At 41.0% G+C, this 14,915-nt stretch overlaps 1 protein-coding gene across 4 annotated transcripts; it reads left to right on the top strand.

The window, feature by feature from the left end:
• The first annotated feature begins 1,269 nt into the window (after window positions 1-1,269).
• LOC142948336 (peroxisomal acyl-coenzyme A oxidase 1-like) lies at window positions 1,270-14,645 on the top strand. 4 transcript variants are annotated; one of them, XM_076090308.1, is made up of 14 exons: window positions 1,270-1,431; window positions 2,531-2,690; window positions 4,110-4,270; window positions 7,210-7,317; window positions 7,529-7,648; window positions 7,738-7,853; window positions 8,351-8,520; window positions 8,816-8,978; window positions 9,214-9,404; window positions 10,210-10,389; window positions 10,959-11,064; window positions 11,312-11,455; window positions 11,871-12,077; window positions 12,333-14,645. In XM_076090308.1, exons 1-14 carry the CDS (start codon window positions 1,323-1,325, stop codon window positions 12,381-12,383), a joined length of 1,986 nt encoding a protein of 661 aa, XP_075946423.1. In that variant the 5' UTR covers window positions 1,270-1,322; the 3' UTR covers window positions 12,384-14,645. The 4 variants fall into 4 exon arrangements, with proteins under 4 accessions (XP_075946423.1, XP_075946422.1, XP_075946424.1 ...); XM_076090307.1 differs by lacking the exon at window positions 4,110-4,270 and adding an exon at window positions 5,986-6,146 and having other exon boundaries at window positions 1,271-1,431; XM_076090309.1 differs by having other exon boundaries at window positions 1,271-1,431; window positions 4,179-4,270.
• Window positions 14,646-14,915: the final 270 nt, after the last annotated feature.

Raw genomic sequence — 14,915 nt, 5'->3', positions numbered from 1 at the left:
TGTTACAAATTGTTTATGTGTCACAGACTGTTGTGTGCTGTTGTGTTTTTCTCTGTTAAAGAGCATTAGTTGTGGGTTGTTAATTGTTGTGTTATAAAGTTATGACCATGACTCGGGTTCCCTCTCAATACATATAAGACAACTAGCGCTGACCGCTGTGCATTAGCAGCAAAGAATATATTTAGCTGCCTGTTGAAAGCAGACAGCAGTTGTTTTGGTTATGCATCGGTATAATAATATGTGAAGAATTCATATCATACGGGAAACGGTATACTGCCCAGCTCTAGTCTTTATTATAGTTTGGACAATTTTGTACCAATATTTAACGGGCCGAATTAAAAAACCCAACGGCCGTAGTTTGCCCATGCCTGGGCTAGCGGCTAGCTGAGTGTCTTCTTCTGCTTATTGTAGCTTGTTAAACAACTGACTGACGCATTACCGCCACCAGGTGGTGGGAAGCTATATTGTAACTGAGCGTCTCATGGAGAACAGTAATATCTCTGGTGTCTTCAATTGATAACCTATGCGGTCCCGCGGCCCTCGCGGCCCACAGGTGCAAAACTGAAAGTTTTTTGCGGCCCTCTAGGTGGCGTTCGAGGCCCCATCGTGGGCCGCGGCCCCATGGTTAAGAATCACTGTTGTGGAAGATGCCGGTCTGAGGAACGTTCTCAATGTGCGCAGATCGGGCTTTGAAAGTTAGCGGAAAGATTAACGTGAGACAACATCCGGTTTCTTCAGACGAACATCCGGTTTTCAGAATAAGATGCCAACAAAGTATGAATTATATTCACATTAAGTCTAAAATATGCTACCTGCAGCTCGTGAGTTAAAGGGAAAATACACCTAAATTGTGCGTAAAGTGTCTTTATTCTTATATTAATGAACAGTAGAGCTGCATTCACATGCTCTGACTGTCATGAAGACAGAAGATATATATTTTGCTGAAACGTGCTGAAACATGTTATTCCTGTTGCACAGCAGTGGAACGTTTCACATACAGTCACACACTGAGCACAGATAGTGAAGAGATATAACTGCTACTGTGTAAAGAGAATACTGCTGTTAAAAAGCACCTGATGTGTTTAAAGTGTTTGCAAACCAAATGTTATTGCCCTTTTGTTCATATAGCAGTACTTTTAAAATAATAATTGGGCCTGTATGCTACCTTCACAGTCTATGGTACTAGCGGGGTATGTGTCACATGACTTGTCTCCGCACCTCTCTGCGGCTGCGTCAGGAGGAGAACCGACGGACCCGTCAGGTTGAGGTTATAAAACACATTTGTTTTTAAACAGTGTAGATATCCAGTCAGATACAGAACCATGAATCCTGATATTACGAGAGAGCGGCAAAACGCCACTTTTGACGTCGAGAAACTGACCCACATTTTGAACGGGGGGCCTGAAAAGACCAAAAGACGGCGAGAGATTGGTGAGTTTGAAACGTCTACTTTGCCCGAACGTGCGAGGAGTTGTTGGGCTCGTTACCGCCGACACCGACACCGACACCGACAACTTCATATGATGATGACAGTCCGGATATTAGCAAAACAATACTGTGGAGAAAAAGGAAGCTAGCGGTTAGCATGTGCTTTCATTGGCTGTTTGCTAATCTCAACCTAATATCATGTTAAGGGGGTATCAATCAAGTTAGTTATGTAAGGGGGATGTGGTGTATCCCAAAGGTTACATTGGCGTACACTGTTCCAATTATGTAACGTTCAACGTTACGTTACAACTGAACTTCACGCGTAAGAGGCCGTGCTACTTTATTCATATCCTCTTTAGGCAAGCCATAACATGTGGCTCAGAACAATATGTTTAATTTCAATGTTGACGAATGCCAATTCATGGAAAAATGAAGACTACATTTAAAACCCACAAATAATCACATTTTGCAAGCTGCAACCAGAGAATTTTGTATTATTTTCTCAAAGATTAATCGATTCTCAAGTTTCTTATTGAGTTTCTGTCCATTGACTTATTAATGAATGAGTTTGCCACAACATTCCACTGAACAAACGATTAACATACATTTGATTACAGAAAGCTGAGGGAAGCGAAATATGAACTGACAAAAGAAGGCTTCCCTTATCGACCAAGCATATATGATGTCTTTGGTCTCAAAATGTGGACTTTGCAGGATGCATTGTGACACAGCTGTTTAAGAATGGATGTATTGTATGCACCACAGTTATTTTGTGTGTGCATTGCTATTTAGAGGTAATCTGCTTGTAGCTTGTACGGCCAGAAGTCTGTGATCGTTGTCGGTCTGACTGTGAATGTTGTTAAACAGAAGGAAGTCATGGTAATTTAACTATAAGTCACTGGGAATATAAAGTGATGGCCAATCTTTATGTTTTCTAACAACCTACTGTACTTACTTGTTATCCCACTTAATACACATTTAAATATTGATACACATGTAACAGACTTTTAGAAATGTCCACTTAATTTTTAATATATGTATTGTATAGACTAGAGCAGCTGTTTAACCAAAAGATAAATTTCTGATTTCATTTCCACTATAGAGTCGATGGTTTTCAGCGACCCGGACTTTAAGGAGGAGGACCCAAACTTCCTGTCCCGCAGTGAGCGCTATGACCAGGCTGTTAAAAAAAGTGCCCAAATGATCCTGAAGCTCAGAGAGTATGGCATTGCAGACCCAGAGGAGATCTACTGCTACAAGAAGTATGTGGTAAACGAGTCGACATGTGAGCAAACTATTATGACCCTATGATGAGAAGGCAGCCAAAATACTGTCGAATCAGCTGCTAGGAGAGGTCGACACAACAAGCCCATGAGAAAAGGCGATTATGTCCTTTTTGAAGTGCTCAAGAAAAGATCTCATGTGTTAAACATTTTTAGCTCCGGCGCAATAATTTGGATATGAGTTGTGTACATCATGATACCTCCATATAAGAATTTTGGAGATGTAGTAATGTTCTCCATTATCACTAAAATCATTTTTAGCAAGCAATATAAGGCACTCAACAGCCCAATCATTGTTTGTCCTTATAAACATGGAGGTGGTGAAGTGATTCACACTCTCACACTAGTAGTGCAGAGCCAGAAATACGAAATTCTACGGTGTACTTTGTGTCATTTCCAATTCAAATGAATAGAGGAAAGTGACAAACAATAAAATGTTTTTTCTCAGAAGCTTAAGTTTACAAACGCAATATGTGAATATACTTCTACTGAAAACATGTTTTTAATGTAAAGAAAACTATTATGACCTCGGTCAGGTACCGCCAGTATCGAAGGTTTGACTGACGGATACAAAGTGGCATTGCCAGTGATAGTTTTCACGTACCAAAGGTTGTCATGATGCAGCTCGGGCGGCGTGATATGAGAACAGCCATTAAAAGTGGTGGACCATTTGAACAGGATTTTGCCACCAGTTCCATAACTGTCCGATAACTGTATCCAACAACTAAACAGCAGGGTCGTTAAGACATTTCCTATGGACAATGTGTCATGTATTAACCAACGATCTGTGTAGCTGTGTGTGGCCATTGAATGCAGTTGGAGCAAAGTTCAAGTTAAGATTAAAACTGTGTCAGAGGGTACAGTATGCAAGGTCCCAGCTTTCACTCGCTGCACAACGTAATGCAGTGTAATAGATAATCCATTTTTATTTTGTTTTCTTTTTAGGTTTTTCTCAAATTTTCAGTGTGTACTCCCAAGCTTTCTGTCAGCCTATATGATATGATATATACATGTTTTTCTAAATAATCATTTTAATTGTGGCTGAACGTTAGGATAGGATACGTATATATGTGGATCAGATTACTACTTCTTGAGCTGTCAGTCCCAGTAGTAATGTGATTGTTTTCCAGAAGGAAGCTCTAAAAGGTATTGTTAAATATGACAAATATGCTTTATCCACTCCAAGTGATGAAGTACCTCAACTGGAGACTTTTATTTAATCTGCAAGGCGACAGAGACCAGACATGTTACTAAATTGTATGTGTGTGATAAACTTGACCTCAGCCATAGCCAAAGTGCTTTTTATGGCACAAGTCAGCAAATGCATCAGTTACATAATGTCGGAGTAACGGCGAATCTCAATTTAAGCTGTGTATCCTAAATTTTCCTGTCACCCAGTATGGTGAAAGGCAACCAGCATGAGGCCTTGGGGCTACACTTTGTCATGTTCCTCCCGACCCTGTACAGCCAGTGTGACCCTCAGCAGTCCAGGAAATGGATACCTCTGGCAGAGTCCTTCCAGGCCCTGGGCACATATGCCCAAACTGAAATGGGCCACGGTCAGTCCTGGACTTAGCCCTGAACTTATTTACTTGCTTGTTGTTGTTGTTGTTGTTGTTGTTAAAGGCCCTCAAACACAACTTGATCGTGCTGTTTATGAAATAGTACAAATTGGCATTTGTGTTTTTAGATATTTAGCCAAAATGATATTTGGGGCCGGAAAAAGAGGCCCGTTACCACAGGTTTGGAGTTCCAAGAGCAGCTCTGGTGATTTCTTTGTATGTGTTTGACAGACCCAAATCATGTAGAAAATTCAAAAGTAGTTGCATGCGCGTCCTGACAACTGTGTCCATACGTTACATTTTGTTCTAACAAGACGTGATGAATTGTGGCTAGTTAAGAAGGTGTGCTGTAGCTTCGTTACTAACAACGCTCCTCTAGTGGTTGTCCCTTACACCCTTTAGGGTTAGTAGTAGCTTAATAAAAGATAATTGTAGTTTTGTCTCGTCAAAAACGTATTCCCGTCTACATTCAGGGGTTCTACTGCTTTCCTCCTCACAACTCTCCCATCTTAATTTCATGATAATGCACTGATGGAAAATAATCAAGACACAGTAATCCAAATGCACACAAGCTTTACCATCACTTTCTGCAACTATGCAAAGTTTTAATCATTCTGTTAATCTGGTCTGTCTTTTGTTTGGCTGTTGATCTCTGGAATGGTGAAGAAGTTGTTCTGGTGTGTGAATTAGTAGGTAGTGTAGACTTCATGCAATCTCTCATCAACAGCAGGTGGACATGTGTGGTCTGGGATCCCATAATGAGGCTGGGTTCTAGCTTCTCAATGTCTCTTTGTAATCGGAGAGACTGTAGGCCGTGCCAGCTGTTGTTTGTTGCCTTGCTGCAACAAAGTTTAATGGATGTTATTATGAATTAGTGGTGGATCTGCGCAAACTACACTGTAAGTTTAGACCCAATGACCCCGTCTTTAATGGATATTTCGTTTCGTTTAGTGTTCTAGCAGATCGGAGCAACACTTGGCCAAATCCAAGAGTATCACTTACGTATGTCGTGACTTGTGACTTAATGTGGCCGTGGTCACTTTTCTAGAGCTACAACTAACAATTGCATTCGTTAGCATTTTTTTCTTTTAATTAGCCTACCTCACAATTGTTATCTGCCAAGACTTCATTTTAATGTCCAAAATATCCATCTCATGTTCTCTAAACATGTGTGTTGTCTTCTAAACTGCATGTTGCCAGAGTAGTTGAACATCCAGGTGGTACTGAACAAGAAGTTTATATGTGACCACTTGGTATATAGGAAATGTGAGAGGCAGCTAAAATAGGAGTGCGTTTGATACTGAACCTTAATGCTTTGATTTGATCAGTTTATGGTCAGAAACAGTGACTGAAGTGCTGTACATAACTGAGGTATTCAATCACACGTCAGCAGGGGAACTTTTTTTGGTGCAGCTCCTAAAGACAGATTTAAATGAGTGGAGTTTGATCAAATCAATATGCATGATATGCTCAAAAGCTGTTTTAATTTGTCTTCACTGCTTTCCTGCACAACCTCTGTCTTTATCTCTTCCATCGCTTGTTCTTCATCTGAACCATATCAACTCTTACGCACAATCCCTCCTGTGGATCTTTGAAAATACTTAATCCAACATCCTCTCCTCCATTGATCTGCACTTACATCTCCCTCCTTTCCCTCTCCGCATCACCACCTGCTTCTCTTTCCCACTTGCCCCTGTCCTGCGTGGCCCTAGCTGTGTGCACCCGGACAGGCCAGAGCCCTTGGATCTCCATCTGGGGATGTTCCTGCCCACACTGCTCAACCAGGCCACCCCAGAGCAGATGGACCGTTTCTTCATGCCCGCCTGGAACCTAGAGATCATCGGCACCTACGCTCAGACCGAGATGGGCCACGGTAAAATGAACAGAGCAGTCCAAAATATCAGGCCTGTTTAGGCCGGTCAGCAGACAGGGATTATTTGGTTACTTTATTACTGGCAATAGACCCCAGAATTGTTGCGTAATGACATTGTCTACATGTAGGTGCTACATTTTTAGGATTGTGATAGTTCTCATGCTTTAGTTAAATCTAATGTTAACCTTATTTGTACTAGTTTGTATTCATACTAAAATACTTCCATGAATAATGAGGTTTATTGTTTGCTTGACTTGCAGGTGTTTTAACATCTTCTCCATCATTATTTTCCTTTTGTGTTGGATAAAAATGAAAATGAACTTGATGATGAATGCAACCAAAAGTAGCTCAATTATTTGATATGGTTAAACATATTTTACAAATCTGACCACTTGTGTCAGTTGACCCACTGGACAAGTAAAAAGTTATCACAAGTTTGTACAAAATTAGATTTTCCTTTGACGTGCATGCCCAAACCTGAGAGAGTCTGTCACTAGGTGTTATGCTCCCTGACACACTACCCCGACAAACTACCTCTCCGACACTCTTATCACCCCTTCTCATGTGTTTATGACACATGTGTTTCTTGAACTAACAATCTTAGATAGTTTGTATATGTTTGTTTCAGCCTCTGGCTTTAGTTGCAGACCAGTATAGCAACACACGTTCCAGTTTGATTAGACCAACCAGTTTGTTTCTTTTAGATTCAAACTCCGAAGCCATCAAGCACATGGCATGACATGGATACAGCATAGCAGAGTTGAATTATCTTAAAATATGATTGTTGCATATGTTTTTTGATCTGTCAAACACCTACAACGTGCACTGGTTTGCTCCTTTATGTTGGCTTCATCCATTATATTTTTGATTTGAAAGAGTTCAGAAACCTATAAATGCATATTTCAAGTTGTCATGGACTAAACATGTCTTCTATCCATCATCCTATTTGATTTATGCTGAAGTATTGCATGATTCATTGATTAATCTTCAGTCTGTTAATGTTGCATCAGTTAATTTCAGTGTGTGTGAGTGCGTGTTTGATGGGCTTTGATGTGATGTCTAGGCACACACCTCAGGGGGCTGGAGACTACAGCAACATATGACCCAGCCACGCAAGAGTTTGTCTTGAACAGTCCCACAGTCAGCTCCATCAAATGGTGGCCTGGAGGACGTAAGTACACTCACACTGTCACGTCTCTGCAGGACTGGACAAGAAATATTTTGCAGCCTGGAATTGGAATAATACCAGAATTCCTGTAAGGAATATGTTTTGTTGTCATCTAGATGTTGCACTGCTTTTTTCTTGTTTTTCTTTCAGGCTGAGAACCTCGTTGACATTCAGAACAAACACGTTTTAACCCTCTCACTCCCTCTCTTTCTAGTTGGAAAGACCTCCAACCATGCCATAGTTCTAGCCCAGCTTTATACTCAGGGAAATTTCCACGGCCTGCATGCTTTCATTGTACCCATCCGTGACATGGACACACACGTCCCCTTGCCAGGTAACCGCCGTCTGCGTCTGGATTTAGTGTTTGTGGTAAAGTCACTCCTCATTTACCTTCCCGTCTCTGCCTCCCTATTTCTCTCTTAGGTATTGTTGTTGGAGATATCGGCCCCAAGTTTGGCTTCAGTGAAGTTGACAACGGCTTCCTGAAACTAGAGAACGTGCGAATCCCACGAGACAACATGCTGATGAAATACGCCAAGGTAACGTGACATTATTTGCGTTGATTGTTTCCCTGAGGACAGTTGATTTAAGTTGATTGCCTCCATGGTAAGTTCTATGCAGAGACTTAAATTGTTAAGAAAATAACTGCAGGGCTGGGTTTTGTCTACCAAATAAGGAAGGACAAAGTTTTTTTTTTATCAGTACATCTCATCCTTCTTTGTCTATCCTACCTTCATGAAAGTTACAATTTTGTTTCAACTTTTTTGGAGAGGTGTTGATTCAACTTTGACGCAAACATTCTCCAAAATGTAATCAACATCTCTGTGAAAAAAGCCTCAACGAAAAACTGAACATTACCATCTTCATGAAGGTAGCTTTATTCCAGTACTGTTGTATTTGACTGCATTACTTTTATTTGGGTGTGCCTTATAAACTGTTGTGATAATAAACTGAGTTTATACAGTGTATTACATTCATAGTGGGATGTTTGCTCCTCAAGGCATCTGCAGTTAGAATGACTCTGTCTCTCCACTAGGTGGAGCCAGATGGAACATATCTGAAGCCACCAAGTGCCAAGCTGACCTACGGCACCATGGTGTTCATCCGCTCCATGATTGTAGGCGAGTCAGCCCGGGCCCTCTCCAAATCCTGCACCATCGCCATCCGCTACAGTTCTGTTCGACACCAGTCTGAAATCCGTCCGGGGTCAGTCAACACAAATGAGTGTACTTCAGCAAACAGCTACACAAACATTTCATTACTCACAGAAGTTGCAAGGAAACACATGCTTAAGGTCAAGCTCAAAATTAGATTTGACCTTATGGCACTGGACATTCACAGTATTCTCGCTGGTCAGGGTCGAGGTTCAGAAATGTCGACATAATTCCAACAGGAGATGGAAGTAGCACTGTTTTTTTACCACATTCCCATGTATCAAAGGGAAGTCCAACCTTTTATATGAGATCCTGAAAAGTCCAACCTGTGTGTTTGTGTCCCACAGAGAACCAGAGCCTCAGATCCTCGATTACCAGACGCAGCAGTACAAGCTCTTCCCTTTGCTGGCTATGGCCTATGCCTTCACTTTTGTTGGCCAGTATATGAGCCAGACCTACCACCGCATCACTGGAGACATCAACCAGGGGGACTTCAGTGAGCTGCCCGAGGTACTGACTGGACATGACCATGAAGGATGTGATCTAGGTTTGATGAGGACAGAGGATGATGCATATTGACTGACTGGGCTGTAGATTACTTACTGTTTCTCATATTCTCGTCAGGGCAATAAATCATCCATGGCAAATTCTAGTACAAACATTTCATTTTTATTTTAAATGTGTATAATTGGCAACTAGTGCCTCCATGAAGCTCTTTTCACCCTCTTTATCTTCCAATCTCCAGCTCCATGCCCTGTCTGCTGGCCTGAAGGCCTTCACCACATGGGCAACCAACTCTGCCATCGAGGTGTGCCGCATGTCATGTGGCGGCCACGGCTACTCCCGCAGCAGCGCCTTGCCCGACATTTACGTCAACTTCACCCCTACGTGCACCTACGAGGGAGAGAATACTGTCATGATGCTGCAGACTGCGAGGTAACTCGTCACACAGACTCGTATGACAACAATCCTTACCAAGACCAAGTTCTCCACCCAACTCTGACTCAAACACACGCTGGAAAAGCCTGGGTGGCTTGTTTCTGTGTTGTTAGAGTGCTCATGAAGTAGTTGTCTACTTTAAGCTGTAACATTTAAACTTATAGTAACATTGACGTAAAACCAGAATTGATTTTAGTACAGGTACTCAAACAGCAGGGCTCTCACTGAAGTACACACATTTAGCTTTTTGTAACCGAGACAAATATAGACACACACAGGCATAACTCATAAACATACACCCACTCAGCAGCCCTATCATACCATAAATGCAGGGGACACACCCTCACTCCTCCCACAGTATAAACAAACACAGGTGACCTTTTATAACCCTAAATGATAGCTGTTATTGTTAGTTACTACCAGCACTATAATGGTCAGTTTGAAAATGCTGTTATGTGATGTTTCCCTGGCAAAGTTGTGCCAACAGTTACTGAAATGTTTAATGACACAATGAGCTCTTAACTGAACATGAAGTACACACAATGGCTGAAGTTGTGGTGAATGGGTACGAATGAGGAGGTTGATACTTGACACCACACTTGGATTTGGTATTAGCAAATTGATACACAATCACACAAGAAGAAATAAATTACGTTCTTAACAGTACCACAAGAAATACTGCATTTGGGTACGGCTGAGTTCCATGACCGTGAACACCAAATAGTTCATCAGCCAGCTCGTGCTCCCATGGTTTAGTTGTTTAACCCTCACCTGTGTGCCTCTTCAACTTTTGCCCATGCAGATTCCTGGTGAAGAGCTACCGGCAGGCTAAGGCAGGACAGCAGCTGAGCGGCATTGTGTCATATCTGAATGAACCAAAGCATCAGAGGGTCCAGCCCCAGCCCGTCGCTGCCAGACCAACCGTGGTCGACATAAATGACCTGGCTAGCCTGGTGGAGGTCTACAAACAGCGAGCTGCCACGTAAGAGACAAGATCTAGTTTCTTGAGCTATTGGAGTTATTTAACACCTTTTACCATTTCATGTTGTTTTCCACATTTTTATCAGACACATTTTTTATTTATGTTAAAGTACAAAAAAAAAAACATTTTGAAGTTATTTATTATCTTTAGTCAATGTACTACTGCTCTGATCCCTCCACTCTTGGCTCATGGTTCTGTCTAGATGTGCTGTTGTCGACCATTTTTCTGCCTCTGATCATTTCACTGACATAATATGCGGCTCTGACCACATCCCCGCGTGCTGTCAGTCTTAGTCACATTCAAATTCATTGGTCAGTCAGTGTCAGCTGTGTGGTGAACACAAACACTCGCTAAGCCAGTCTGGAGGGTGGCAAAATGTGGCCTACCAGATCAGACATTAGGAACAAAGGACAGTTACGTTTTAGTAATAATTTATTTATGTTTCAGCAAAGATAATTATGGTATGCCATGTTGTTAAAACTGAGGAGGTAAAAAGTGTCTTAATAATGGTGTTATTACTGTATATTAATAACATCTTTGGTTAATTCAGATAATGTTTGTGTTTGTAGTCTCGTTGATCTGGCAGCTAAGAGCATCCAGCAGGAGTTGCAGCTCAGGAAGAGCCAGGAGGACGCCTGGAACAACAGTGCTGTTGACCTGGTCAGAGCCACAGATGTAAGTTCTGTCTGTGTGTTTGATCATCACACAGTTTAAAGCCTTCTGTAGCTTGTGATACACAGACATGGCTTGGACTTATGGGTCATTGTAGAGATTGATGCCAAGCTCCAAAGCCAATATGTTGTTTGTTCTGATGCAGACTGAAGTCAAACTCAAATTCTGCTTATGTCCATCTCATTTCTTCTTTTTCTGTCCGTTTCCTTCTTATTTATTTACCTTCCCCCCGGTTTTGTTTTGTCTCCAGGCCCACTGTCACTATGTTGTAGTGAAGCTCTTTACTGACAAGCTTGGGGAGGTCGGTGACACAGCGATACACTCGGTGATGTCGACCCTTGCTCTGCTGTACGCCCTGAATGGCATCAAAAACAACTCTGGAGACTTCCTACAGGTCAGACAAATCATAACATACAGAAACAACATGGTCCACATTCACTAATAATCGTATTGTAGGTGTTACAGACATATTGCGCAAAGCTGCCCCAGTTATTTGCATACTCCCTGTGCTGTTGGTCAGTTTTACTGTCTGCTTCCTTCCATGTAAAATACCAGCCTCAATTCCGTTTTTGTCTCTAAGTTAACAAAATGGATTCTTTGTGTGTCGGGTTTGTATATCTGGGCGGCTGGTAAAGAAATGCAAATTAGATTTTGTTTCATCAGCTGAGCTTTAAATTGACAATGAAATATAAGACTTCAGGCTTTGTTTAACAACCCGCTGTCTCTCTTGTCTGTTTCCTCACTGTTAAGGCGGCTGAGTGAGGTCCAGCAGCACGTTTTCATCCACATCTCCATCTGTTTTATTTCAGGCTGGACTGCTGAATGTGCCCCAGGTGCTGCAGGTTTCTGTTCGTGTCAAGGAGCTGCTGTCTCAGCTGAGGCCCAACGCTGTGGCACTAGTCGATGCCTTCGATCACCACGACAAGAAGCTGAATTCGGTCTTGGGACGATATGATGGCAACGTCTATGAGAACTTGTTTGAGTGGGCTCGCCGCTCACCGCTAAACTCCACAGAGGTCAGTCATATTCATAGGGATGAAATAAAAGTAGTGTCACGGCACAGGTGGTACTGATGAAATGCTCCTTTGTTAGGTCTAAGGGATTTAATTACCAAGATGCAGTAAGGCCTTACAAGCTACTAACAGGCTTCAATGTAGGCCAAATGCTAGCAACAAGAACCGGATGCAGGCCTTACCTGATCCCCGGCGAGCTCAGCCTACATGTTCATTATTTCAGTCTAAATAATATTCCATTCCTTCTTCCTTCCCCAGGTCCATGAATCCTTCCACAAGTACCTGAAGCCCCTGCGGTCCAAACTGTGAGCGGACCCCTGGCCTTGATTCCTGGCTGAGACCCATCAACACTGCATTTATAAGCACAACCTTAGCCACATTAACACATCATATCATTTCTGGTATTTACCAGTCTGCATTGATTTAGCCTTCATCTCTATAAGTGGTGAGTTGATCACCATACTCAGCCACTCTAAAGGCCATGGTATACTGCAACATGTTGGAGCTGTCTACATTGATCTCTACACAGTGGGCTGTAAACAGGGTGGACATCCTAAACAATCTAAAAGTAATTATTGAGGAGAATGAAAGCAAAACCAGGAATGAAAATTCAAAATCTCTAGTGAGATCGTTATTTTGTGTAAAAAAATATATATATTTTAAGAATACTGAAAACAATCAAGTATTTGCACTTTTAGATGACCATGTTTTCTGTCTGCTGCATGTGTGATGGCTCCTCATTGTGAGCCAGCCAAGATGGAAATGTCATCCTTTTTTTTTTTTTTTTTTTTTTTTTTCTCTCTCCAACAAGAACAAAATGTTATTATGAATGTTTCACATATTCGAGCGCTTTATGTTAGGAACAAACCAACAGCAAAATCTGTGTTAGTTGTTTCCCCTGACGACGAGGACCACCATTTTATTTGATTACACACTGTGCCATTTGTCATGATTGTTATTAAAGAGCTGTAGTTTATCAACAACCTTTATCAATTGCTGTAGGCATTAAGACGGAGATGAACAAAGTGAAGATATAGAATATCTCACATAAAATACTGAAAACCATTTTGAAACCATCAGTAGATAAAACCTGCATATACATCAGCTGTTCTCCAGAGCCGTAAGAATTTAAAATGCCTTAAATGTCACTGTCCTACATTGTATCAGACTGTTCCTCACAGCCTTAAGTTGATACTTCCCTTCAAGTGAATGCTTTGTACAATCAAATACTCCCTTTCAGGCCTTCTTTTGTAGAGAACAGCGGCTGGGATCAGCTTGAATTCAGTCACAATGGTCTTAACATTTAAAATCTTTCAATTATGATAAAGGTAAAACAATTTGCCTTTACTCTGAGCCCCACCACCCGTCCCACCTTGTTCCGTATAATGAATAACATAGTGATACTTTAATGACTTTACAGATACCAGCGTGTACGTTATATACACTTAACTGTACTTTGACAGAAGCTGAGCTCAATAGAGAGAATAGGGCCTATCAAGACACTACGAATGTGAGACAGTGGTATTATTTTCAATGACTTACAGGAGACGAAAGGAATCACTTTGGGATGATTTGTTCTAAATGCCTCAATTTCTGAGCTGTGGCGGCTCTCTGTCAAGCAGCGTGTTCTATCATTGGAATGAACGATGACACTATTCTGTGCGTCCACATGCTCCTGAATGGGTTTGTGGACAGAAAGCTTTCTGCAGATAATGGTGAAATATGTCAAATGTGTAAAGAGCACCTGTGAGGACAGGTTGTATGAATTTATGACCATTATCAAGTGTTTAATGAGGCCACATATGCACTGTATATGTGAATTAGTATTCTCCCTCCCTGCTGTGAGGGGTTGATATATTATAAAGAATGGTTAAAAAAAAAAACACATTTCAAACCACACACTTTAAATAAATCCTTTGTTAATATGCTGCACTGTTTAAATCCTGCTGACTGAATTGTTGTGGTTCATATATGATGTTCAGTAATGCTTCTCTATCTGTTATTACTGTTTCAGAAACAAAAACCGTTATAGAAAAAACCTGTAATAATAAAGTGACTCAGCAAGCAGAAATATAATAATTAGAATGAGAGTTGGTAGATTTGTGATCTTGGTTTATCTCAGTGGGCAGAAGTTTATTTTGGTCACAGTGCCACCAAATCCAACAGGCTGGTGAATAAAAGTAGCAACAGAATGACCCCAGTAAAATGTAATGAGTTTGTTTGACTGTAATGACACGATGATGAAAAGGAGAGCTTTAATCTAAAGCCTCACTGTAAACTGTAAAGATGATTTGTGAGATAATTATGTGCCTGAGGAAGTTGTCTTTACTTAATATAATTAACTAATTGAGTTTCAGTACAAGGCGATTACTGTTTCATTTCTCTTTGTATGACTTTTAATCTGTTAATTTCTGCCGTGAGGGCACGATTATCAATATGTCACGACTAAGCTCTTTATTAACCATGTTTGTGTGATCGTGGTTTATTGAATAATGATTTTAAACAATATGATTGTAATGGTTAGTAAGTAATTTGACATGTAAGTTGTATAAATAAAAAACTAAATGATTAGTGTTTTGTGTTTATGTCTTGATCCTGCAGTTAACCAGCTTGAACAGTATGAAGTACTCTTTGCAAAAGTCTACATTAACAAATTTTAGCAAATTACAAATGCATAAAAATGAGGCATTTGTAAGGTTCCGTTAAACTAAATGATTGGTGTGTTTTGGGTTCATCTGTCTTGATCATGAATGACAGGAAGTAAACATGGACTTGAGCTGTTAGGGAAAACGGATCGTCATTTTGGAAGATACTCGTTGATTTAGAACCTTTCCTTTAAAG

This window comes from Anarhichas minor, unplaced genomic scaffold (assembly GCF_050575085.1).
Source record: "Anarhichas minor isolate MPS153535 unplaced genomic scaffold, ASM5057508v1 ptg000012l, whole genome shotgun sequence".
Taxonomy (NCBI): domain Eukaryota; kingdom Metazoa; phylum Chordata; class Actinopteri; order Perciformes; family Anarhichadidae; genus Anarhichas; species Anarhichas minor.
Note: the sequence above shows the minus strand (reverse complement) of the source record. Positions and strands in the feature narration are given on the sequence as shown.